At 33.8% G+C, this 25805-nt stretch overlaps 3 protein-coding genes and 1 pseudogene across 22 annotated transcripts; 1 reads left to right on the top strand and 3 right to left on the bottom strand.

Moving 5' to 3' along the window:
* Positions 1-502: 502 nt before the first annotated feature.
* On the bottom strand, positions 503-5682 carry LOC111296659 (diphthine--ammonia ligase-like; annotated as a pseudogene). Its single transcript, XR_016346805.1, has 12 exons — positions 5605-5682; positions 5392-5463; positions 4938-5041; positions 4260-4480; positions 4143-4175; positions 3878-3961; positions 3688-3760; positions 3139-3481; positions 2684-3011; positions 1956-2291; positions 1380-1737; positions 503-1084 (listed from the first exon to the last, which is right to left on the bottom strand). The product of XR_016346805.1 is annotated as a diphthine--ammonia ligase-like (transcript).
* A 1113-nt stretch (positions 5683-6795) lies between these two features.
* LOC111296657 (putative serine/threonine protein phosphatase 2A regulatory subunit B''delta) lies at positions 6796-13349 on the bottom strand. Of its 5 annotated transcripts, XR_016346804.1 has the most exons (14): positions 12915-13348; positions 12061-12303; positions 11819-11924; positions 11638-11737; positions 11194-11299; positions 11003-11093; positions 9909-10050; positions 9540-9687; positions 9241-9350; positions 8514-8670; positions 7976-8101; positions 7706-7856; positions 7161-7429; positions 6796-6858 (listed from the first exon to the last, which is right to left on the bottom strand). XR_016346804.1 is itself a non-coding variant. In XM_022891065.2 (13 exons), the coding sequence occupies exons 1-12, from the start codon at positions 13062-13064 to the stop codon at positions 7716-7718; spliced, it is 1620 nt and encodes a 539-aa protein (XP_022746800.2). In that variant the 5' UTR covers positions 13065-13348; the 3' UTR covers positions 6796-7429; positions 7706-7715. The 5 variants fall into 5 exon arrangements, 4 of the variants coding, with proteins under 4 accessions (XP_022746800.2, XP_089625093.1, XP_022746801.2 ...); XM_022891065.2 differs by having other exon boundaries at positions 6796-7429; XM_089768967.1 differs by having other exon boundaries at positions 6796-7429; positions 12784-12922.
* Positions 13350-14711: 1362 nt separating this feature from the next.
* Positions 14712-20934, bottom strand: LOC111296661 (uncharacterized). 3 transcript variants are annotated; one of them, XM_022891074.2, is made up of 14 exons: positions 20418-20934; positions 20290-20330; positions 19488-19557; positions 19209-19357; positions 19027-19122; positions 18188-18258; positions 17734-17795; positions 17571-17634; positions 17381-17465; positions 16725-16851; positions 16084-16157; positions 15943-16006; positions 15536-15669; positions 14712-15374 (listed from the first exon to the last, which is right to left on the bottom strand). In XM_022891074.2, exons 1-14 carry the CDS (start codon positions 20491-20493, stop codon positions 15090-15092), a joined length of 1398 nt encoding a protein of 465 aa, XP_022746809.2. In that variant the 5' UTR covers positions 20494-20934; the 3' UTR covers positions 14712-15089. The 3 variants fall into 3 exon arrangements, with proteins under 3 accessions (XP_022746809.2, XP_022746811.2, XP_089625083.1); XM_022891076.2 differs by lacking the exon at positions 20418-20934 and having other exon boundaries at positions 14951-15374; positions 19483-19557; positions 20290-20329; XM_089768957.1 differs by lacking the exons at positions 17571-17634; positions 17734-17795 and having other exon boundaries at positions 14951-15374; positions 20418-20644.
* A 112-nt stretch (positions 20935-21046) lies between these two features.
* On the top strand, positions 21047-25520 carry LOC111296532 (uncharacterized). 13 transcript variants are annotated; one of them, XM_022890894.2, is made up of 10 exons: positions 21047-21219; positions 21892-22251; positions 22803-23004; positions 23448-23516; positions 23778-23855; positions 24024-24113; positions 24280-24330; positions 24561-24794; positions 24872-25007; positions 25145-25520. In XM_022890894.2, exons 1-9 carry the CDS (start codon positions 21137-21139, stop codon positions 24998-25000), a joined length of 1296 nt encoding a protein of 431 aa, XP_022746629.2. In that variant the 5' UTR covers positions 21047-21136; the 3' UTR covers positions 25001-25007; positions 25145-25520. The 13 variants fall into 13 exon arrangements, with proteins under 13 accessions (XP_022746629.2, XP_022746627.2, XP_022746628.2 ...); XM_022890892.2 differs by having other exon boundaries at positions 25137-25520; XM_022890893.2 differs by having other exon boundaries at positions 25130-25520.
* Positions 25521-25805: the final 285 nt, after the last annotated feature.

The raw sequence follows: 25805 nt of genomic DNA, 5'->3' as shown, positions 1-25805 counted from the left end.
AATGGGTCAGGAAATTAATGAAATGAAGACATCTCACATGCAAATTGTTTGTCCCAATTTGGAAAATTATTCAGTCATTTTCATTCATATATTTCTTTTGGTTCTGGTGTACAATTTGTGCCCACATTTTTTTTGGACAAATTGTGTCCACATTTATTTATTTTTTTTTTGAGGCAAAGCAAATGCACCATTTTTCTATCAAGTTTATTCAATGATTTACTAATTTAATAAGAAGAGCTTTCATGGCTTTTGTTTGTCAATGGCTAACCTTATGCATTGTTCACTAAAAAAAAAAAAAAGAGAGAGAGAGAGAGAGAGAATTTCCAATAGGATACCAAAGTGTTCAAACCAATAGTATTTTCCTAAAACCCTAACAAATCTTTTGGCATCCAAGTAATTCTCAATAATAATATACTGATTGACAAACGAAACCGTAATCTGAAAATAAAAAAAAAGAATTGCAAGTGTTATAGAATCTAAACCCAAACATATGAAATGATACTTATTAAAAATAATTGTATGATCTAATTGAATTAAGTTTCGAATTCTGAAAAACAATCTTTGAATAAAAAATAATTGACTCAAACAAGAAATTCTGAATCAGAATATACTGATAAAACGTGCAATTTACATTTAAATTTGACTTAGACAAATTCTTTAGACTCCTAGCAAGTAATTACTACTCATTTGTACCTTATGATGGGAGAAAATCGATTATATATAAACTGACCAAAAGAATTACCACTTCAACAGCTAAGCACAGTGGGGTGACTGTTTTGGGATTCCTTTGCAACTTTCAGAAAGGAATTGCTTTGATAACTAATCCATCCCTTGAAGAAAAAAGATGATTGCCATGTGAAGTGGAGGATCAAGATTTCCAAGCAAACAGCTCAAAGGTGATTATATCTTCAGTGTATGCTACAGATGTTCCAGCAGCTACGACAGGAACAAGATTGAAGATGGGCATCCTGCCAACTTTAGCACTACTGCTCATCTGATCAAGTTCCTTAAATGCGTCCATGAACAAGCCTGATAATGTCTCCAAAGGCACATGGAGATTTGGTGGGAAGTAGATTTTCAAACTCTAGAAAAATGGGGAAATAAGGCTTGGCTTGTTGTTGTTGCAGAAAAATGGGGAAATGAATGTGAAGAACTATGATGACAACAGGGAGGTGTGCATATAGCACATAAAAGGAGAGGGTTAATAAAATAAATGACAGAATCACAAGTGACAACTCCAGCAACCAAGAAACTAAATATAACATTATGAAATTTTCTTGATGAATCTTGAGAAGCATTTTTCTAACCAAAGAACAACAGGATATAACTCTAGTTAGAACCAATGGAAATGAAATGAAGCTCTTGCCTAAGAAACTTACCATAGTGTCTTTCCAAGATAAATAATTTTGGATAACAATTTTGTAGAGAAGATAGACGCAAAATCTAGATATTCTTTTCATTTGGCTCTCTGTCAGAGAGTTCTGATGATTCCTATTGCTCCAATCAGCATTCGCAGAATCAGAACAAATCTTCAGGGCAACTGCACTTGTGATAGACAATACCACTGCACATATCTTTCCCTGAATGACACATTTCTGAATGCATGAATCATGCCAATCTGCAGGTTGAAAACTATAACAACTAGGTGCCATTATGCCAGAAAGTTCATGCAAAGTTTCTTCAGTTGTTTCCGTAGTCTCTGGGACATAAAGAATAGGTTTTACTTCTACAAGTGCTCTGCAATACTGAAAGAAATAGGTGATGGAATGCCCTGCTGTTGGATCCAATGCATACCATTACTTATTTAACTGGTCATCCAGCAAACAATTATAGTGACTAAGCTTGCAGTAATAAAAATAAACACAGAATTTCAAGGTGAGAACTTCCTTTTACAAGTCAGTTTGTCAGCATTCTTAATATTCATTGAAAAGTTCACAGAAACGTGGACCATTTACCTTTTCGGCAGATCTGGAACTAGAACATAAAGAAAAATAGGATCAAGAACTTCAGGCTTGCTCCCTTTATCCAAATGAGACAGCTTAATTTGTTTCACAAATGTATCCAGCTTGTCATGGATTTTGGGTCTCTTGTCTAAAGGAATATTTGTCGAGCAGTAAACCACAAAGAGAATAGCAGAAGTAGATATTGAGCAGTTAAAGCATTTTGCTATTGCCTCACTGTTTTGCAGTGCTTGTTCAAGTTCTGCAGTTGAGCCTCCACCATGGAGTCATTGTAGGTGGATCAAGTCCCGACTGACCAGACATGTGGAGTATCTCTTTATGCAAAGTTGCCTAAAAGTAAAATTGAACAAGTTAAAAGTTGAATAGACTGCATAGTGATAGAAACAATGCTACATTCATAAAATATCAGGTACGACTGCAAAAGAACCCAGTCATCTTTTAACATCTATGCATCTTATCTTTATAATATAGGATTCCTGAGTGGCTAGCAATTCAATCTCTTATCATCAAGAAATCCATTACTGTGCTTACACTCCCTCCCTGCCATTCCCCATCCAAACACAGCCCCAAAAAAAATCAGCCTGACGGTTAAAAGGAAAAGATGTGTTAATTGTCATACTTTCTTCAAATTTCAATATTCCTTTGAAAATATAAAGTAGAAAAATGTTACAAAAAGGGACCTTTACTGATTGATGGCAAGTAAATCTCATGATTCAGTGTACCTGGCTATATGGTCCAATGCAACAAGGTGCCCAACATGAAATACTTTGAACATGCAAAACTCTTTTGCTCTGATCATTGGCCACCAGCACTTCAATATATGCTCTCCCTAAACCTGCTTGAATTAAAGGCAGTTCAATAGTACTTCGTGATGGAACACCAAAAGGGCATTTGTCCTGGGTAATAAATCTCACGTCTCATTTGCCAGTGTGAACTGATTCATATCGGATATATACAGATGACTATAAAGCAGATGCTCCCAACCAAAACCACATCCTAGAAGTTGCAATTCAATTTGCCTAAGAAGCAGCTTCAAATCTTCCTGCAAACCTACCAATAAAAAATATCGAAAACAGTGATTAATTGTAATTTTGTATTTGGAAACAATGGTTAAATAGAAAGGAGGATGTTGCATGGGATAGCAACTGCAAGTCTGCAAAGCTTCATTTTCTTTTACCCAGTGAAGGTTCTGATGGATCTCGCAACCGGCAACAAATAGAAAATGTATTATCTTTTTCTGTTTTAAAGATGTGAAGCCGATTACTTGAAACATCAACCAAGTCACTAACTTCAGGAACGGATTCACTTGGAGCTTTGCATTCTTGTGGATTTTCACCTTGCACTTCATATGCAGAACTCATATTCTCCCCGCATATATCATTGGTTTTGTCATAAACACTTGACGAGCTGGATGCCTGTCTTTCCAAATGAAATTTCAATGGATGCAGAACTCCAACTGGAGCTCTGGAATCAGAAGAGTGCAGCACAACTTGGAATTCGTCAATAATGATTCTAGCATTCTAAAAAATTCTAAATGTTAATACTTATGACTTATGATGAATAAACAATAAGTAAAGAATTTGTTAAATACATTGGGCTGCAAAGCCACCTTTTTTCAGAACATTGTAATCGGTTATATCCTGGGAAAGAAACAAAAGAAGCCACTAAAAAGAAACAAAGGGAGTTAAATATTTTCACCGGTAGACTAGTCAACAGATAATCTTACATGGAAGAGTGGGCGGTCAAGAGTCAAAGTTTCATACTTCCCTCCCTCACCACATACGTTGATTCCATGCAAGCTGCCAAAAGGGAGTTAAAAAAGAAAAATCTAATTTTGCAGCCACACTTGAAATATAAAATGGTATATCATGAATCTGAGAGAGGGAGAGAAAGTTGAAAGAAAAGCATTGACATACTCCTTCAATTTATGCAGATAAGTTTTCAAAAATGCTATTTCTTTGCCCAAGTGCTTTGCAAGGGTCCAACCCCATGGCTGCAACCTATGACATAATTTTCAAAGAACAGACAATACTTCAATTAAAATAGATATGATGAAGCATCTCATAAAAGAAATAACAAGAAAATAAATCTATATAGAACATGCAGAAAGGGATCACATGGTTTCTAAACAAATACAGTAAAATGATAAAAAAAAAAGAATTAATTAAAGATACTACATACATTGACTGCAATAGCCACAATGCCATTTGTTATCTGCATCGGGCAAAAAAGAAAATAATATGTGAAACTATCTAAATTCTGATTAACTATTATTCATGTTAACATAATAAGAACTACCATTTCCTGGAGAAGCAATGATTGATCTTTTTTCCACAAATATGCCAGAGAAACAAGCTCTAATCTTGAACAGACACTTTCCACACGTAGCCTTTGATAATCTGATGCAATTGCACCAGAAGATACTGCTATGACAGAAGGCATCTGTTTCTTCATTTAACAAAACAAACATATCTTCAACCTCATCACCCGGTGTCATTTGGTAGCCAAGTTTCTGATGACTACAATCTGAAATGAGAGAATGTACAAATTGTACATTTGTCAAGTTAAAGGGCAGATGCTCAGCTGAAAGTTAACTAATCTGTGAAAAGAATTATCTGGAACTAATTTTTACCAAATATAAAGAAAATTTCTTCATGATTTGCCCTGCTTACAAAATGGATTAAGAAATCAATTTTCTATGTGGTTTCCCTGAATGTTATGCAGTGAAAGAGAAATTTATGAATTGTGCAATTAAATGATATGTGCAAACAAAGAGATACATAGAGAAGCCTGCAAAGTTCTCAATAAGAATGCTTAAAATTTTGATATCAGCTAAAACAAACTTGAAGAAAATACCATAACCAGAAATCTGGAAAAAGTCAAAGTACAGAACAAGCTAATTATCATGAAATGACAAACAAAGTATAAAGGGAGGACTATAAGTTTCCTGAAAAAAGATAAATGGTGTTTTACCACAAAATTCTCATTTAAAGGGCTTGCCTTGTGGATCCTTGTATTCGCCTTTGGATCAATGGAACTCCCATGCATTCTGCATAACTTACAATTATTTGGTGTCCTACCTGCACAAAGAAGGCATACAATTCATATTTTATAACCTCTTAGTTTCTAAAACACTTAAAACAAAATCTTTTTACTTCAACAATTAAAAAAGGAATACCATTTTCATACAAACGTGTGTGTATATCTATCTATCTATCTATATGTATGTATATATATATATATATATATATATATATATATATATATATATATGAAACTATGGCATCTTATCATTTGAATTTTAAATGGGAATTAAAAGGAAAAAAGATCCATTTTTAAAATGGCATAAGAGGCATACAGTGTGTGTATAACACAAAAAAATTGGAATTCAGCAGAGACTTAGAGTTTGATACACGTAGCAGAGACTTACAGTTTGATACATGCAGCTATCTAACTCATCCACTGAATCATCAGCTGGTAATAAATTAGCCAGAGCAACAATCTAAACAAAACACCAATAACAAAAATGTCAACTTTTTTCTTTTAACACCCTTAAATATCGATTTCTAGTACTTCTTTTAAGTACCTTTTTCTTTTAAGACACAATAATTCCCAAAATATTCTCGGGAAACAAACACAAAACCCGGTGGCCATATTGGTTGCATTTCATCATTGCATAATAGCTATCTTTGCCGCCGCTGACTAAAGCCACCACCTTCATTATCTCCTGCGCTGAGTCAAATTGCAGAAATTTAATTTAGCAACCTCCTTTTTCTGAGGGTGAAGTTTGGGGCGTGGGAAAGGGCTTAACAAATAGGGTTTAACACTCTATTTGCTGTTTGTAATTAATAGTTAAACCCAGTTGAGCAATTGGAGCCTCTTTGGTTTCTACAAGGATTACAATGGTACATTAATGATGAGAAATTATTCCATCTAGATTTTGATAAAATTTGAATCAGATTAGCTGATTGTCGTGTGAAGCTAAAACTTGAGCGGTCATGAATTAAATTTAATTTTTTAATATTTAATTGTAATAGTTCATAAAATCAAATTTAAATTTAAATACATAATCAAATTTAAAATTAAATATGAGAATCGAAATAATTTTTTTAAAAAATTTAATTGAATAATTTAAATAATTTAATTTTTATTTTAAGTTAAACTTGAGATTAAAAATTAAAATTTAATTGAATTTGAATTAAATTTTTAATTATAAAATTTAAATTAAGCTTAAACTCAAAATTTTTACTATACCAACTAAACTCAATTGGATTATATTTTTAATATTTATTGATCCAACAATTTACACTTTTCACTCTTTCCTATTGTTGAAGTGAAATTTTTTAAATAAATTTATTTTATACGAAATTACATATCATAATTTATATTAATATTAAAATATATTTTTTATTTTTATTAAACTCATATATATTTATTATGTAAAATTCTATATCCTATTATCTTTGTGTCTTTTTTTTTTAATCGTGTTTGTCCCGTAACATTAAATCGTGATTTAAATTATCGAAGTTTACAAAGGAGTACATTGTGGCATTAAGTTCCTAAATGCTGTGAAAAAGATTCACCAGACAAATTCGTCCGAGGTGTTCTGCCTGACGACAAAATGTTTTATCTTTTCCCTAGCTAATCTTGGGAGAATTAACCAGTGGATTGCCGGTGTTTAAGATCTAGAAGGGAAGATGTGACTACAATCTTAAAACTGTAAGTAAATTTTCCAACATCGAATCATCGATCCATGCCATACACCTACATTAAAGATCTGTTAACAACATGCACAGTAGCTGCAGCCCATCTGGTGGACACATCCAGGATGCAATTAGTTCAATAATTCTAGTTAAAACATCAAAAATGGCTTCCCACCTCTTTTATTCAAATATACCTACAAGAGAAATTTCGAATTTCACAGATAAATACACCATTTACTTAATCTATGTTCATAACACAACTAAATGGTAAGAATTGAAAAAGAAAATGGAAAAAGGGGGTGAATACAATTAAATTACTTGCTAGACGACCATGATCCAAACCAAAATTGCTACATAAATTGAGAGTTAACATGCCAACCCTACCTCAACCATACCCAGGGAGTAAAAAACAGACTTCGATTGTTTCTTAGAAATCGAGAATGGAAAGGGTATTAAAATGTTCTTAGCTTCTTTAAACCTGGATTTCGATTATTACCTCCTAGCAAAGACTCATCCAATGTGAAAATTGCTCAGATAAAGCTAGGCTCCAATTCCATGATCCATCATGTTCTGTCAAACCATGCATGCATAGGCCTGAAAATCCTTCCCTGGTGTATCATTTGGACATCCCCCAAGGCCAACTCAAAAATTTCTCCCCAATGAGATACGATGTCTCTTCAGCACCCATTCAAGGCCTGACCCTCTTAGTTGACATTCCCTTCCGGTTCCCAGCATAGAAGAAGTGTCTAAAGCTCCTCTGAGCACCTGTAATGAGAGACATCAAGACCACAAGGAAATTAAGAACGATATAAGAAGTGAAAAGACATTTGCTGTTGAGTTTGCATGTAATTCCATGTTGCCCGTAATTTTAGGTTTATTCTTCGATCTTGTGCATTCAAAAATAGCTACCCACGCAATTCATTACTAGGACCAGAAGATATCCCTGCCCCAGCTGACACAATTTGTCTTCAGCATTGGCTAGAAAATTTTTTTACAAGAAAGCCAAAACAATATAGCAGGACATGAATTGCACAGGCTTACCCTATTCAACTTAGAAGGGAGCCTCAAGTGATTCATCCCAAGCTTCTGCACTTCCATTAGAGGCATCTTCAACATCTTCTTCCATTGAAAGCCTAATATATTCTCTATGTGCAAACCGATCCCACTCTGTCAATGTAGGGTTCTCACGCTCCTGTTAGTTATGACATAAACAAGGCTGTTATCCAAAGTTTGCATAGAAGTGCCATGGCATACAGATCCTTTTAAAGGTAACATTAAACAAGTAAATAAGAGCTGAAGTGTCACATTTACCTGACGAATGAGAAATGGATCTCGAGTTTCAAAGGCCATGAATTTGTTAAGATTGAAAAGGATATTGAAAACACTTCCAGAAAGTTTAGAACCTTTCAGGTCACGCAATGTTATATAGCTATCATTCTGAAAACAAGAAAATTTCAATTGTCAAACATGTGAAACAATCTTTTTTTTTTTTTCATAACAGTGCACAGGAAGGAGCATTCAGAGGAAAATCAGCTCCAAAAGCCCAACTCAACATATGGTAAAAAGCAGTTCAGTATAATTTGCTTGTAGCCTTTATTTCAATTAATCATCTATTGTAAAGCAACCTTGAATAAACTGCTTCAAGAGGAACATGGAAAGAGATGAACTCAACATTTTCCAGAAACCTGCCTTCTTAATAGCATTATACTAGCACAAATCTTTCAAGTTTGAAATTATACGCAGAAGTTAGCAAAGATGGGTATTATGATTCATTTCCATTAACAAACTCCAATATGTATGATACTAAACAGGCAAGGAGACAAAAGGGAACAATGATTAAATAGCAAACCTCTGGTTTAATCATGTCAATTATCTGACATAAAATGTCCTCAAAGAGCACAGGCTCCTGGGCCATGCATTCCATTCGATGCAACTGCTCCTCATAGAAGAATTGCATTTCATTACGTGTCAGAACTCCATTGGCATCCAAATCTATACACTTGAACCTACAAAACAAAAAAATATAATGCGGCAATTACTGGCTAGTAATGGCATAATTCCACACCCTGCCAAACTATGTTATAGTGTTCAATAATAGAGTACAAAGCCTTGAAAACAAGATTAAAAATTCAACAACATGGGGAAAAAAAAAAAGACCACTAGCCAAGGATACAAAGTCACTCAGAAATACAATCTCAATGTGATCATTCAGAAGCTCCACCCCTCAAAACACACTGCTATTTCTCACCCTCTGAAAGCTGGGGCAGAAAATATTAAGGGAAATATTCATAAAGCGGCAAATGAATTATTTACATCTTTTGTTTTGTTAAGTTTTGTTTGACTAAGACTAATTTCCCAATCAGTAGCTTCTGACAAATCTTTCTAAATTTTAAAGTCAAAAGTGGGATAAAAAGCTATTCAAATATTGCAGGGGGATTTTTTCTAAAAGTTAATTTCATATGCAATATAAAAGGTCTATTTACTTCGATGCTAAGGAGGTGAGCACTGAAATTGGTAATCAGTGCACGAAAACCACTAGAATACAGTTGAGTCTACAGAAAGAACACAAAATATACCAATATTCAAGACTAGGCTCAGATGGCTTGTCCTCCTCTGCTAGGATAAAGTAGACAAAATCTTCATACCCCATCTTTCCTTCAACACTACTAGTAAACTTTCTTGGAACCTAAAATGATATGAAAGTATAACATAAGTGAAAGTTCAAATTTTTAAAATCAATCAATGAAACAGAAAAGGTGAAAGAAGAGGAAAGTGGTCCAAAATAGATGAAGTTCAATTAAATGAAAAACTTTTTTTCTGCAGGTAGAATGTGGTTTGGACCATGGACTAAAAATATCATCTGACTCAGACAAACCTGAGAAAATATCCTATTGACAATCCGGTAGGTAAGTGCATGGTTACCATATCTGATGAGGTTCTCCTTGTCAATCAAGAAATCATGATCTGTATCCAGCTCCCAAAACTTGCAGTATATTACATAAAAGTGTTCATATGAAAAGTACCTGTATATATGATGATATTTTTTTGAAAAGAAGATAAAGATTGGAATGTTAAAAATTTTGGCATTGGACTGAATACATTAAGCATTCATCAGAATGTAGGAAAAAACACAAGCATCAAAAAGCAATTATACAAATTTATTCATGATTTGTGGAATTTGAAAGTCAAATAAAAGCCAGTTTCCTACTCCATGCATTCAAGGAGATCCAAACCAAGTCTCTACCTCAAAACTTTGTTGATGTCCTCTTCCTCATCAGCATGTAGCATGGCATCAATCAAGTTTCCACGTTTCAACTCCCTAAGAGTGAGGTGACCATTCCCGGATCTGTTCATGCAGTAATATATTCTGTATATTACAGTTTCAGCTGGCCATGTGCAACAAAAGTTATGTCAACAAATAAGCTACATGAGATAAAAATAAATGACATATTCAGCAGTACAATCTAGACTTGTAAACTATTGAAAAATACAGAGGTAGTAGTTTAAGCTAACTGTTTGAGCAATAGTAAACATCATATCGAATGGGAAAGGACCCCTGACATGTTGAGACAAATATTTAATAAGCTGTAAAGCATGAATTGGCACACTATATTAGTTCCATTTTCTTTTTTTTTTTTCTTTGGATAAATATTTTAGTTCCATTTTCAGTCATACAATTATACACAACACGTCCCTTTCGCAACCTCTCATCATATGCTCATCAAATTGTCAACAATCAGTCATTCCAATATAATCAGAAAGTTACTTGCACATTAAACTAAAAAAAGAGGTGTGTTTATAGCAATTTCTAGAAAATGGAAGCCAAACCATTGAAACCAGAGTCTAAAATGAGAGATATATTGCCATCATTCTTACTCAAGACAACCAACACACTTAACAAGAATGCCAATCCTGTTTTCTATGCACCTTTTGTTATTGCCCAAGAGATATGCAAATTTCAACACTTGCTCATCAAAGAATTGGCTTGCATTCCTGCCTTACTAATATGCTATTATCATTTTATTAATAATTTTTAACATAGTATTATACATTATTGAACATATTAGAGACAGAGTTACTTCATCAAAGAAACAGAGTGAACTGCGTGCATAGAAATTCACATGAAAATAGATGCATTTACAGGATTTGCCACTTCAGATCTTAGTGGTTCTAGTATTTACTGAAGGAATCAGTTTGGCAACAACTGAATATCAGCATTCAAATGCCTTAGATATTGTAAAAGTAGGGGTTAAATATTATAAAGGAAAAAGTCTTGCCTCCCAAAATCACATTGAAATGAGAAAGCAGCCAAAGGTATCAAACAGATGAAAAATATACCATATCTTTCCTGAAACTCAGGTGTACTCTGTAAGAACTCCAACCCTGGATGAGTTGCCAATAGTTCTTGGAGCACTGGTTTGAAGTCATCCTGTCAAATTGGAAAGTATAGTTAAATTAACTTTAACTATTAGACTATCAACCAATATTGCAGTTGCAGTTAATTTAAGTTCTCAAAAATGCATAAAGACCTGGGAGAGGTATTTGAGATCTGGTTGCTTTAATGTTGTATATATTTGGGTTGCCATATCCATTGTCAACATTTTGCCATTGACCCAATAATCAATAAATGCATCTCTGCAAGCAAATTAGAGGAAAGCTCAGTAAAACCTACAATATAAAATGAACTAAATGACATCACAGCTGAAAAGCAATTACAAGGAGAAGCAGTAACAGATTAGGAGTCAGATTCTTAAATAATATTTCATCTGTTTATTACCATCAGTGGAAAATGAAATTACATCTAGTTCTCCAAAACCCAGCACGCAGAGAACCTCACAACAACAAAAGAATCATAATATAAAATTCTCAAAATTTTCAAACAAAGAATGGTCATAATACTAGCAGTTTCAAAGGATATGATGGATCTAAGATACAAATATAGCTGTTCCACTTCCATGAACAAGAAAGTATACCTTGTAATCAAACCAGTGCTATTAACATCAATTTTTCTGAAAAGTGATGAGGAGAAAAATGATGGCAGCTTGCAGATTTCCTTGGTCACTAGTTTGAATTCTGATATATATAGAACATGAAACACAAATCTCAGATGAGTTTCAGAAATATCTGTTAAAGCAATGCTCACATTTATCTTACCATGCAGCTGCAGCCCATCTGGGTGGCCATAGAAAAACTGATTGATTTGAAACAAGCATTGTTCTTTTAATTCATTTGGAGGTGGACGTCCATTTATAAAGTAAAACTGGAGGAATTTTCAAATTCCAGTACAACAAGTTATTACCAACCTCAAAGTCAAAAGCTAAATATAGTAGATAAAACTCAACCAAGGACATCAATGGTGAAAGAAAAATAGAATATCAATTAAACAGGATCCAAACCTGAGGTATCATCTCTTTCACCGGTTCACTAACTACCTTCAGTGAAGAACCCAAGTTTGACGGACCAGCCCTTTGTTTTGTTATACGAGGGGAACCAGATGTACTTCTCGGTGAAAGGGGAGGAGCACTGCCAGCAGGAAACATGGAAGGTAAAGAATTGCTTGTGGCAGTACTTCCACTGGAAGCATTTCCAGGAACATTCAAGGGATTACCGGCCTTTGCATCATTAACCAACGATGTCACCTACCATAGTAACAAGAGTTAAACAATGTTGCACCTCAACTCATAGGCTCAGAGGAACATTTCAAAAAATTATATGAATTCCATATGCTCTGCTTCAAAGACAACAAGAAAGGGTTCCATATTTAAACACAAAGTAATTTCGGTTTTATCATCACTCGAGACTAGAAAAAAGCTATTTTGAGATTTTGTTAAGATCACTAAGCTTCCAACCTAAAATCAATTTACACAGCAAACTCTAAACTTAACCAAGGTAGGATGACACTACTTAACAAAAGACAACTACAAAATTAACAATCAAAGATCACAACATTACTTTCACATCCATTCAATCCTTTAAAGAGCCTTATTTTCTTTTTTATACACGAAATTCACATACATATATACACAATGAACTAATTAAAACATATAATAAAATCAAATAATGCAATATGAAGTACACTTTAATTATAATAGAAATAGATAATAAAAAAGAAATTTTACCATTAACCAAGCAATGAACTGATTAAAACAACGCAATGGCAATTACGATCAATCATTTTGAATTCTAGCAACCAAAACAAAACAATTCGAATCAAACACTGCTAAGATTCGAAATTAAGCTCGTAAGGTACCAGCTTGTTAGCATCGGGAAGCGAAAGCCACTGTTCGAAAAGCTTTTGAGTGAATTCAGGTTTGGATTTGAGAGCTGAGGGAGACATCTCCTGGAGCTGCAATAGCTCCGCATCCAAACACGCTAAATCTCCAACAACAACTGCCTCCATTTTCCTTTCTTCGCATAACCAAACACACCTCAAACAACGTTCCCGTACAGATCAAATGAAAGCCAGCTTCCAAAATTTAAATTAAAAAAAAAAAAAAACAGAATTAAGCTTAAAATTTTATTTTTAATAATTTCAATAAAAATGTGAACGAGAAACTCCGATTTGGAGCTGAGAAACCATTGGAAACCCTAGATCAAGACGGAGAAGAGATGGATGCTATTCAAGAGGCAGCTAAGAATTGGCAGAGATTTGAGAAACAAAGGCAGAGAAAGAGAGGCTTTTTTTATTAAAATAAATTAAATTAAAAATAATTTAAAGATTTTTTTACGAAAAAAAAGTTAAATGGATCCACGTGGCCACGTGGGGAAGGGGTGTTGAAAGTAAAGCTATAGTTGGTCTTCGTCACGTGCCAAGAGCGAGAGTAATGTGTGCTTTCTTTAATATTTTAATTTTTGATGTAACTTTAATTTAATTTAACTTTTTTAAAATTTTTGAGAGATTAATAAAGTCACAGACTCAAAATATTTGGTCCACAAACCAACTTTAAAAAGCGCAAAAAATGAATTCAAAGGCTTATTTACTTGATTCAATAGATTTCTAGATTTAATTACTTGCTATCTTACAGCTATGTAAAAAAATATATAGTTAACATTTAATAATTTAAAATTTTAAAATTTTAAAATTTTTTATCTTTAAATTACGATTTGTTTGTAAAAATTCAAATGTTGCTCCTAGATTTTCAAATTCGATGAATAAATTAAAAATATATTTTTTTCTTTTTTGTATTTTTTGAAAACATAAGATAATTGAAAGAAGAAAGATTAATATAATGAACAAATAATCTTTTCAGGAGTCCCCTTTTCCTCCTACTTTTTCAATATTTAAAATTGCAAAATATTGGTAACTTAACAAAGATGATCAACATGCAATTAAAAATTAACAAATATTCCAATATTTAAAATTTCTTTTTTATAAATAATTATTCAAAAAAATGCAATTAAAAATTTTATTATTTTAAATTAATGAATTTTAAAATAGTAACATTTTAAAATTTTAAAAGTTTAAAATTTTTCGTCCAAACCAACTGCGCTTTTTAGAAACAATAAAAAAAAAAAGAAAGTACATTTTTGTTATATGAAATGACAAAAAAGAAAATTAAAGATTTTGACAATTTAAAAATATGACATGATCCAATATGATAAAAAAAACACAAAAATAATATAATTTAAAATTTTTACAATAATTATATAAAAATTTAACAAAATCAAAAAATATATTTCATGTTTTCGTATCGATATAAATTATAAAATGTAATTTTCGTGTAAAACACGATACGAAATACACAAAATTTAACATTTTGCATGCCACAAATATATGAATTATCGAATTTAATAAATTTGGTATAAGAGGATGAAATTAGGAAATCAAGAAAAAAAAATGAAAACAAGATCTATTAGATTAAAAAATAATAAATGCAATATTTCTTTACGATCTAAATCAAAACCTTAGGAACCTGTAACCTCTAGGACTTTTGTTTACTGCTATTTGTAGGATATTTATCATATTTCCCTCAGAGGGGGGGAGCTTAGGTCCAAATGGTTCTCATTTTCTTAAAATGAGAGAGATAGAAAAAGAAAAGGAAGTTGTAGAAGAAAATCAAATTACATTTGCTGATTGCATCATAGGACAGCAACTAATTCAAAGAATGAGAAGGAATAAATCTGTTCAGACAAGTAGGAATGTAGGAACAGGAGCAATCTGCCACTACACCTTGAATAAATATTAACAAATTGAGAGGATCGCCCGGATCCCAAATCTTAGCATCCTTCTCTTCATGACTCTACAACAACATTGCATGATGACAGGCAAGAAAATCATATATATGACATTTCCATCGAAAAAAAGAGGAATTTAGCTGTGGTGAGACCCATTAATGCGTGTTAAGAAATATGTTTTGATTGAAATGGGAATGCAGGGATTTCACCGGAAAGAACCACCATCTCTTACCAAATGGGATGTTCACGGTCACCCCTTCCTCTTATCTGTAACTCTCGAATGGTACTCAGAGCTTTGATTCTGATCTTCGTGGAAACCTTTTGAGGTTGTAGCTCGTGAGAGAAACGATTTCTGCTCAGACCCAGAATGGAGTCTCTGGCTTGTGGAGAGGCGACTACTACCTGAAAGAAGCCAACTTGATCGACCATCACTAGGCCCCAGAGAAGAGGTTGGCCTGCTGCTTGAGGCAACAGCCCTCTTGGACAAGCTGCTAGGGCGGTTGGAAGAAGTTCGTTCCCTTCCAGAATCGTTGTCCTGGCAAAAATTGAGAGAAATTCATAATAGCCAAACTCTACATGCATTCAAAGACATTGATGCATCAAATTTATTCCATGATGTACATCCAGATCCAGATTGGAAATAGGCAAACAAACAATAAATGAGACTAAATGCAACCAATGGCAGTCAATGCTTACCAAATCATTTGATGGTGATGCCTTCTCTGATACCTTCTGCTTTGAATGATCGCTGAGATGTCCACTGCCTGAAGCATTTTTCTTAGCAAATACCTCAACAGCGCCTGGAAATTTATCACGATTTTCTCGTCCCACTAGTCAAAACATGCAAGGAAAAACCATCAAGGTTCACTTAACACAGAGAAAAAAATTTGCTTCCACAAGGTAAAAACCAAGAAACTTGTTAAATCACCCCGCTCTAAAAAGGCAAGGTTAAGTATCCAAGCCTCAAGCATCATAACCACAAAGTGAAAATTGTATCTAGAAGTAGGAACTCTACGATGAAACTCAAGTAATTCAAATACATCCTTAGCAGTCCAAACGTTTTAATACCCCCGCCCCCACCCTCTCAGGAGAACAGACCACACCTGGTATCTTCTCTGGTCTTTCAGCAGATGCTCCAGCATTTAAGGCAGCTTTTCCATTTGACAGCTGAAATGACACAATAAAGGAAATAAGAATTATCTTTGATAGGACAGATGTACAGCACAAGGTTGACAAGCTCTGACCCGTTGTCTAGAGCTACCAGTGAGCTGGGGATACTTGAGAACGGTCCAGTCAAATACATGGTCAAACTGATATCCTGCCAAGAAAACCACCTCTGGAATCAAACAAGGCCATAAACACTCAACCAGCCTTCAAAGAAATATTTGAAAATGATGTTTTCTCATGATTTTATGTGAGTATATCATGCTTTCCAACATCTCAAAAGCAGAAAAAGTAACTTCAGCTAGCAACAGAATAAGCCCACAGACACATTATTCATATTGCTATAACAAACTGTGTTCCCAATATGTTTCAGGTACATCTTGACAGGAGTTAAGGTTCATCCCGTTAGTCCACTATAGTTGGTATATAAAATCCTTGTTCATTTTCAAGGAGTATCGGTTACATACTGATATTTATGTACAAACAATTATGGCACAGCAACCACCAATCTATGCAGAGTTTGTGATACATTTAAATGACCCAACACATGACCAGAAGAAACTAGAAAGCTAGGTCATCAATTTTCCAGAAAGCAACCCACCTTCCAATAGGCTATTCATAACTTTAAAAACATTTTTTAGGGCATTGCGAAGGATAGAAACAGCTCCTAACTTCCAGCATTAACTGATTCGAATAGGAAACTACCATCTTTGGTTCTTACCTTCTCGAATAAATAAGTCACGAAAAAGCCTCCTCAAGTATGAATAATCTGGCTTGTCTTCGAAGCGCAATGAACGACAATAATGGAAGTATGATATGAACTCTGATGGATATGACTTGCAGAGTACCTAACGGTAGGATTTGCAAATTTGATGTAATTAGTTATAAATAAGGGAATATTAGTGATATGGTAAGATTACCAGCCTTGCCTTGTATCGTATATTCAGAATTCAATAGGAAAGCATCATGCATTAAACTATAGGGATAATGTCATGATTGGCCCCTGTATTATACACTTTTTTCCAATATGGTACCTGTACTTCAAAAATATCCAATGTGGTACTTGCACTATCAAACTGTGTGATAATATACAAGTCATAAACAATTTTCTGATGATGTGGTACACTGATGTGGCATAAAATGCCACGTGTCATCACCTCATTGACTGATTGCCACGTCAGTTTGTCTGTCTACTGGTGTTAACCCCAGGTATCATATTGTCACACAGTTTGAAAGCACAGGGACCGTATTGGACATTTTTAAAGTAGAAGTACCATATTGAAAAAAAGTGTATACTATAAGGGGCAAACATGATATTATCCCCAAACTATAAGCATAGAATCCTACATGCAAGTGACAAGTTGAAATTTAAAATACCTCAACAGGAGTTAGCATCTTCTTTTCACTGATTTTATCATACTTCTGTTTTTTCGTCCCTGCCTTCAGGCCCTGCCAGGGAAGGCTGATGCCCAGCAATACTCAAATTTAAAGAACATGATGAATAAGAAATATTTTCACATCAACAAACTTATGACACACAAAATAATAATGCTATTATTTTTACAACCTTCCTCTTAAGAAATACATGAGCACATAACCAACTGATTCCAAATCATCTCTTCGGCTTTGTTCTGTACATGAATTGAGAAATAATTAGATTACACAATGCACATCATGTCTAACATGAATCAGCAGCAACAATAACTTAATTAACATGGCACTTTACCCACCAACTCCAAGGTGAGTGTTAACACTTGCATATCGAGCTGTGCCTGTAAGATTCTTGTTCTCTCTGTGAAGATAGCAAATTCACAGAAGATGAGGCAAATCTTGAACATAAGACTGAGTACATAAATAACCATTCAAATAACCATTGAAACTAATAATTTTGTAGACATCTTATGTTAGTATGTAAGCAATGGAGCATCAAACAATGTAAGCAAAAGTAGGTTAAATACCACAACTGTTCAAGAACTTTCTAAGTAAATTGGTGGCTTGCCTCTCTAGCTTGTTTAGCTAGATGTTATCATTCTCAAGGAGAGTTGCAATTAGTTTACAAATATATACATCTAGATAGAAAACATTTAACATACAACTGACAAACATACAAGATAAATGGAACTGTAGCAAACCAAATCTCATTGTGCCATTATTATGGATAAGAAACAAATGGCAAATTCATACCTATAGGGTATGTGTTTATGAGTTTGAAGATCCCTATACTTTTTAGCAAGGCCATAATCAATGATATACACCTGTTATAAAAAGAACATGCTGGTTAGTAGCAAGTCAAGGCCGTTAGTAATGGCATTTAATATAGCAAGCAACTATAGCTGCAATAACTTTACAAAATATACCAGTATGGCAACCTACAGGTTATCAACTATTGATACAGGCAAGAACAATGAAAACAAACTTCAATACGCAATCAGTAACTGGCATTTGGCATAGACATGCAATACTTAAATAAAGCTCAACTCAAGGTAAGGCAATTTTAAACCCTGTTTAAAACCCTGTATGAGGATATCAGGATAAAATTATAGTTTCCACAAGTTCATTCAATATCTTAAATTCACTTTCCATCGAATAAAATAATTGCACCATATTTAAGATGCAAAAAAGGCTTATGTGAAATCTTCACAGAAGAAAATGACATTGATGCATCGACAATACAAGATCTTGCAGATATGTCCTCTCTTTAAACTTCTCAGTTAAGCATGGTAAATTTCAGATACTGTACACAAAAGAGAATTAGCTTTTACTCTGGAAACACAGTAATTTTCATTTTTAAACTCTCTTATTGTAATCTGAAATTATTAGCAGCTAAAAATATGAGTGAGGAGACAACTGCATAAGATATTCTTATAACCACATATCGGTATTAGCAAGGTATAAACTAATAAATTTCATTTTCACAATTTCCACCTTTTTCTATTTCACCAATAATAAAGTATAATAACATTTCAAAGGAGTGCACTCAACCATCCATCTAGAAAGTGAAAGCATCGCATTAGCTCAAGTACCTGATTTGCTTTTCGTGCCAAGCCCATTAGAAAGTTGTCAGGTTTTATATCACGGTGAAGAAATCCCCTTGAGTGCATATATTCAACTCTGTTGATCTAAAAGGTAACAGAAATAAAAGAACTCATCACACTTGATGCTAATGTAGGTAGAAAAACAATTTCTCCAGTACAGGTAAACATACTAACTGATCTGCAAGCATTAACACTGTCTTCAAAGATAGCTTTCGATTGCAGTAGTTGAACAAGTCCTCGAGGCTTGGCCCAAGAAGCTCAATAACCATAATATTGTAGTCACCTTCAACTCCAAACCACTTGAGTTGGGGAACCCCCGCTTCATCAAAAACAATAAACAAAAGAAACAATGAACTTTAGCTAATTTATTACATATTCAGTTTCTTTCTTCACAATTCACTATACTTATTAAAATAAATAATCAGCAAAGCAAAATAACAAAACCTTACTTCCGCCTTGAAGAAGCATGTACAACTTTGACTCATAGTGAAGCTGAGGGTGCTTGGTCTTCACAGGTTCCTGAAGATGTAAGGTATAAAAAAAAGGATCCTAGGTTATCAATGTCCAACGAGATTAAGTTAAGGGATCAGAAGAAACATTCTAAACTTACTTCTCATAACATTGTAGTGTGAAAAAAGGTGCCTTTTTAATTCTGGAATGCATGGCATTGTTGCAATATCTAATGAACTTCTATGAAACAACAAATCTCAGTGTAGTTCCATTTTCAAAATTTTTGAAAGTTTTCTATGCATCCCACATCTAACCTTTGACAGAGATAAGGCTTACACGAAAATGCTCCAAAAGGGCCCTACCCAAAAATCAATTTATCATTTAATCCACATCTCTATTTTCATCAGCATTTTCCAATGCATCACAACTCAATAATTTAGCATCCACTCCATCGTATCTAGTAAACCACTGAAAGCATCATCACAGGTAACAGCATGTTCTGATCCAATAAATCTCTTCAACTCACAACTTACTCAACAGATACATTGAGAAATCAACATTCTAATAATAACTTACAGAAACTCATATTTCCATAGATAAACTATTCAAACTCCGACTGATCAATTAGATATAGCAAATACAAGAAGCTGGACTCAGCTACGCCTTAATTCAGACGTAAAAAATGTAAAACTAACAAAGATTAAACTAATCAAATATATAATAAAATTAGTAAAGCACTAACAATGATTAAACTAATCAAATATATAACAAAATTTAATTCCAAAAACACAAGGCTCATACCATCTTTATAGCAACTTCTTCCCCTGTCTGTATATTGACCCCTATCAATGAAAATTGCCACAGAAAATCAGATTAATTACTTAAAAAAGGTAAAAATAAAGAGGGAAAAAGAAGAGAAAGTGATTTACCAAGGAAAAGCTCGCCGAACGAACCAGCTCCGATCTTTCGACCCATTTTGAATTTTCCACCGACAACACGATCCATTATCAATTAAATTAATTATTCACCAAAAATTAACCAAAAATTTAAATAAAAATTTACAATCAGAGGATTTTATAACAAAATGGGCTCGAAATTGGAGAAATAAAAGGCCGAAATTATTGGATGACGAGCCACATTGCTGAATAAAAATGAAAAAAAAAAAAGTGAATAGTGTTGGTGGAAAAATTTTAATGAGAAAGAATAAAAACAAGGAGACTATCAAATGAAGAATGGAAAAGAAGGCGGGAAAAGGAGAGAGAAAGAAAAAGAAAGATTTCAATACAGAAGAAAGAAAATTTAATAATAAAAGTAATTTTTTTATTTCTGTTTCTCTGATTTCTTAGGTTTTTGAAGAAAAGAAGTTTTTTTCTTTCCTTTAAATCAATGGAAAGTTTTTTCGTTTTTTTTTTTCTTTTGATTTCTTTTTCTCTCCCTTTCTCTCTCATTTTCCTTTGCTTTGTGCACGGTTAAGAAGGCGGCACGAGCAGTCACATGACTAACACGTGCATAGTATCTTTAATTTTTTTTTAATTACGTGGCAATGGCATCGGAATGCATCGCTCGTCTTTTTTCTCGTTTGTTTTCTTCTTTGATTTTCCTGGGAAACAAACAAAAAGACAAAACAGCGAGCTAGAAAATCGAGAAAATGAACGAAAATTCGTTGGATGAAGAGGGAGCGATGGATCTGTTGAATCAATTGGAAGCCATATTGGAATCTGATCCTCTCATGTGAGTATATATACGTTATTTGAAAAGTTAGATCGTTTTTTTACGAAATATATAATTAACGTTTCAATATTTGAATTATATTAGAATTTTTAATATTCGTGGTGTTTGGTTACTAAGAAAATGGACAAAAATCAAATATATTATTTTTAAACTCTATGGAAACTTTTAAGAATATAGGCTGAATATAGTCAGTAAATTTGAGAAAATAAAATTATCTTGCCTTTAATTTAGTTAGAAGAATTATTTGAAATTTTATCTAGGATTTTATATATTGGCGCTTTTGCTTTTTTTTTTTTTTTTTGTATTTTAGAACAAAAGGTAGAACTAAATGTTTGGAATGTAAAGAAAACATGTAATTTTGAGACTTAAAGCTTTTATGGAAAGCAAAAAGAAAATATTGATTTTGCATGTAGATGCTTTTCTTTGAAAAGCAAACAGTAAAAGTGGCCACGAAATGGAACCATGGTTGTTTACTAATTTATTCTTATTTGATAGATTTTGAAATGGATTGTTTTATGTTAAGTTTCAAAACTACGACCTAACATGATTCATTTTTTGGCTTTTCATAGACTCGACCCCAGAGTTATGTGATTTACAGCTTAGTTTGTTATTGTTGTTGTTTCTGTTAAGATTGTCATATAAAGCTAATATTATTGGTGTTCTTGAATTCAGTGATGAAGTAGGGTTTATTCACCCATCTCAGTTTGTCATGCTCAGCAAAGAGTGTTGTGAATCCAGTGATTCATCCGAGGATGGTGCTTTCCGACCTAGAGATACAAAATTTTGGAATAGAGATCATAAGTTGGGTATTTCCACTGAGGTTCTTCTTCCCTTGTGTAAGGCTGCAAAAAGTGCGTTTATGGATGTGATGAAACAATATAAGACACATAGCAGCTTATCGGATAATAAACATGAGGATGAGAATATCATGTTTGGCTCTTTGTCTTGTCTGTCTTTTGAAAGTGAAGTCATGAAGCATAGCAGGGCGCTTTTATTGTTAAGCTGTGATTTTGGCACTGCATGGAATTCCAGGTTTTCCTCATTCTGTTATCTATCTAGTTCTATACTTATCATTTAACTTCTTCCATTCACTTGTACTTTGGATGCAAAAATCAATTTTTGCAAAGATGATTCGGAATTGTTACTCGTTTTCTCTTGCTTGTACGGCATTGTGAATTGTTTCTCATTTGATCTGATTGACACCCTATTTGCTTGTGGTTTCACTGTGAAAAAATGGTTGATATCTCTGTGAAATAGTGATTGATAACCTTGAGCATGTCATGTAAATCTGCTACTGAATTTCAATCCTATATTCATGGGCTATTCCATTGGAGTTTCAAGTCTCTGTTTAAGCTCCATGAGACAAAGCTTCTGGCATAAACTTTGAAAATGATGGAATCAAACCTTGAGAATATCTTTGCATGACTACAAGCTGAAAGTTTCTGATTTCTTACTGTCTCTCTTATAGCCTTTGCACAGCTTGAAAGTTCCTTATTCTTACTGTTATGGTATAGTTTTGCAAGTTTTATCTTTCCTTTGTTGTTGCTTAGATCATGATCCTAGTTTTTGTATTTTGTCATTAGGAAGCTAGTTGTGTCAAAGAAGCAGCAAATGTCAATGTTTATGGATGAACTTCTCTTGTCAGCCCTTGTTCTTTCTTATTCACCTAAAAGTGAACAGGCTTGGAGCCACAGGCGATGGATTATCAAGATGATTGCTGGAAAATATTCAACTCTGCAAGATATCATAGCAAATGAATCTGAGCTTGTTGAAAAAATAGCTGAGGTTTAATTTCTGCTCAGGAACTAGATACTATCGTATAATAAGGTTTCTTAGCTTTTTCAAAGTAAATCCCTTCCTTTCTTTTCTTCTCTCTCAAGAAGTGGCTATGAACTCCAAGATGTATAGTAGTGCCTAATGGTTTTGTCCCAAACTAAAAATTGAATAGAAGTATGAAACCTAGAGGTTTGAGTGCATTAAGCTGTTTGATTTCCAATGTGCATCTTAGGCCAAGGACTCATCAAAGTTTGAATGAATTTGTTCTACTCTTTTTCCTCCTTGTAAACCTCTGAATCTTTATTATTAAGATTTGGGACTTTTTTTTGGTGGACTAAGTCCGCTACTAAACCAATTATGTTATGGGTTTTTGTTCATCAACCACCAATGGCTATCCAATGTACCTGTGGATAGAACCACCCTTAATGTAGTTCATATTCTTCTCTTTGCAGAGATCAAAAATGAACTACCGTGCCTGGAATCACCGCTGCTGGTTAGTTTCCTACATGACAAGGGAACAGGTTAGAAACTTGGATTATGCAGATTGTTCAAATGGTTTATAGTGTTGCAACATAATTTCTAGGTCTGTTGCACTCCATTTATGTGTCAGGAAAAGCTAATAATTAACAGCTGTATTTAATGCTGCTTTTTCAAAGGAGAGATAGTATGTGTTGAATCATGTTTGTTTCCTGTTTTTAAATGCTGAGGCATGCTGGTTCAAGAAAGCATCCTTTCTTAAGTTCCTCTTACATTGTTTTATTGATATAAGTATATACTTTCAGATGCTTCATGAGATAAAGAAATCCAGAGATTGGGCTGGGTTGCACGTTGCTGATAATTCATGCTTTCACTATCGCAGAGTAAGCTTCTATATTACAATCTAAATATGATATTGCCTCCAAGAAAAGATATGTTTGTAGTTCAAAGAATAATGAGAAATGTTTTATTTTACCACCTGTAAATAATCATTCATTTAAATTTAACTTTTAAACATGCAACTGACTATCTTCGTGTGCCTCAATTTGCAGCGGCTAATGCTTGGAATTTTAGAGAATTCCTTCTGTAAACAAGAAGGTGACAACTCTTCTTACGATGTTGAAAACTATCAAGTCGTGAAGGTACAATTCTATGGCAGATATGAAAAACAAAATATCTTTTGTCATCTTTATCAACAAGAAAGAATAATACATATGCACCGAATATGCATCTGTGATCAGTGATGTCTTTATGGAACAATTTATAGAGAATTGCTTTTTGACCTCTTCAAAAAATTGTACTGGACAGGAGGAACTTGATTTGAATGAAGTGTTAACAAAGCGTTATATAGGTAGAGAGGTATGAGGCTCTTCTCCTATTCTCTTCCCCTCTTCAAACAAAAGAAAAGGGTTAAGGGGTTTTGTACAGAATTAATGCACTTGTTTTTTCGTAATTTCATTGCTCCTTTGAACAAATATATCCTATTTGTGTTAGATGACACTTATGTGTTTGAGTTATTTGTGCAGTGTCCAATTCACCTATTGTTTTGATCCTTAAAATTTTTAGTTTATATTGTTCATCTTTGACAGGCTCTATGGCTTCATCGTCGTTACCTGTCCCTATGTTTGATACGGCATTTGACAACTATGCATGGTACTTGTTGCCATTCTGAGCAGAAAACCAGCATGGATAATGAGATAAATAAATTTTTGGATAATGAATCATGTCTCCTGAATTCCTGCTCAACCATTCAAGATATGGAGTTTGAGGATTTCAAAGCGCAAGCAATGTATTCAGCAATTTACTTTTTATGGTTGATAAAGGTAATATAATTTTGCTTAAATCATAGTTTCAACAGGTTTCGTTGCAAGCTACTAATTGAATGCATACCATGCATCAGCAAATTCCTCAATTTAGGGAGATTGAACTGAAAGTGAAGCTAAAAGCAGGAAACTTGAAGAGCATACTACATAAGACATGTCCAGAAAGATCTTTCCTTTGGGATTTTTTGGACTTAAATGGTTTTTAATGAGCATGTAAGAGAGAATTAGTTACAGCTTTGGTAAATATTACCTATTATATAATCTTTCCATGACAATTTTATTGTGCTACTGAAAATAAACATTTTGTAATCTCACTTTTTCTAATGTTTGATAAGATATCAGATTGACAGGAAACTTCCAAGGGTGCATTGCCATGTTTTCCAGCTCCAAAGAGGTCTGAGATGCCATGAGGATAAGGCAAGCTAGTATAGATTTGAGAAATGGCTGACCATTCCCACTTTACCATGGTCTTGGAAAGAAACTTGTAACTGAAAAAAATGGGAAGCAACCGACTAGCAAAACTGGACACAGTGGAAATGCACAGGGAGTTTGCTGAGTTGGTATGAAAACTCACAGCTTTATATTGACCTTTGTGTGTTTGTTTTTTTTTTTTCCTTTTTTCTTTTATAACTGATATTCACTCTTCCATTCGAAGTCCACATGTCATACACTAATGTGAAACTTTGTCTTCCCATCAAAATTAAAAGCATCGAATGTTAGGCAGCTCTTTTATGTCTCCAAATGTTCCCTAAAACTGATGGTTGCTTCCTTTGTCGAGTGGGAGCCAATGCACACCAATCCTCAAGATGATGGTTTGGTTGCTTCCCTTGTCGAGTGGAGCATGTGTTGAGTAAACCTTAATAAGGGTCTTTACTCTTTTGTTTGCTTAATGCAAACCTTCATTAGAAGGTATCGTTCATGCAAGTCATCTTTAAAAGGTGTAATCCAACAAACATGAAGTTCAAATCTATTCATTGCCCGCTTGAATCATAACGATGATATGTAGAAGAG

Source organism: Durio zibethinus, chromosome 12 (assembly GCF_047325235.1).
Source record: "Durio zibethinus cultivar Kanyao isolate XHJ-2024 chromosome 12, ASM4732523v1, whole genome shotgun sequence".
Classification (NCBI taxonomy): domain Eukaryota; kingdom Viridiplantae; phylum Streptophyta; class Magnoliopsida; order Malvales; family Malvaceae; genus Durio; species Durio zibethinus.
This window is presented reverse-complemented; position numbering and strand designations above follow the sequence as displayed.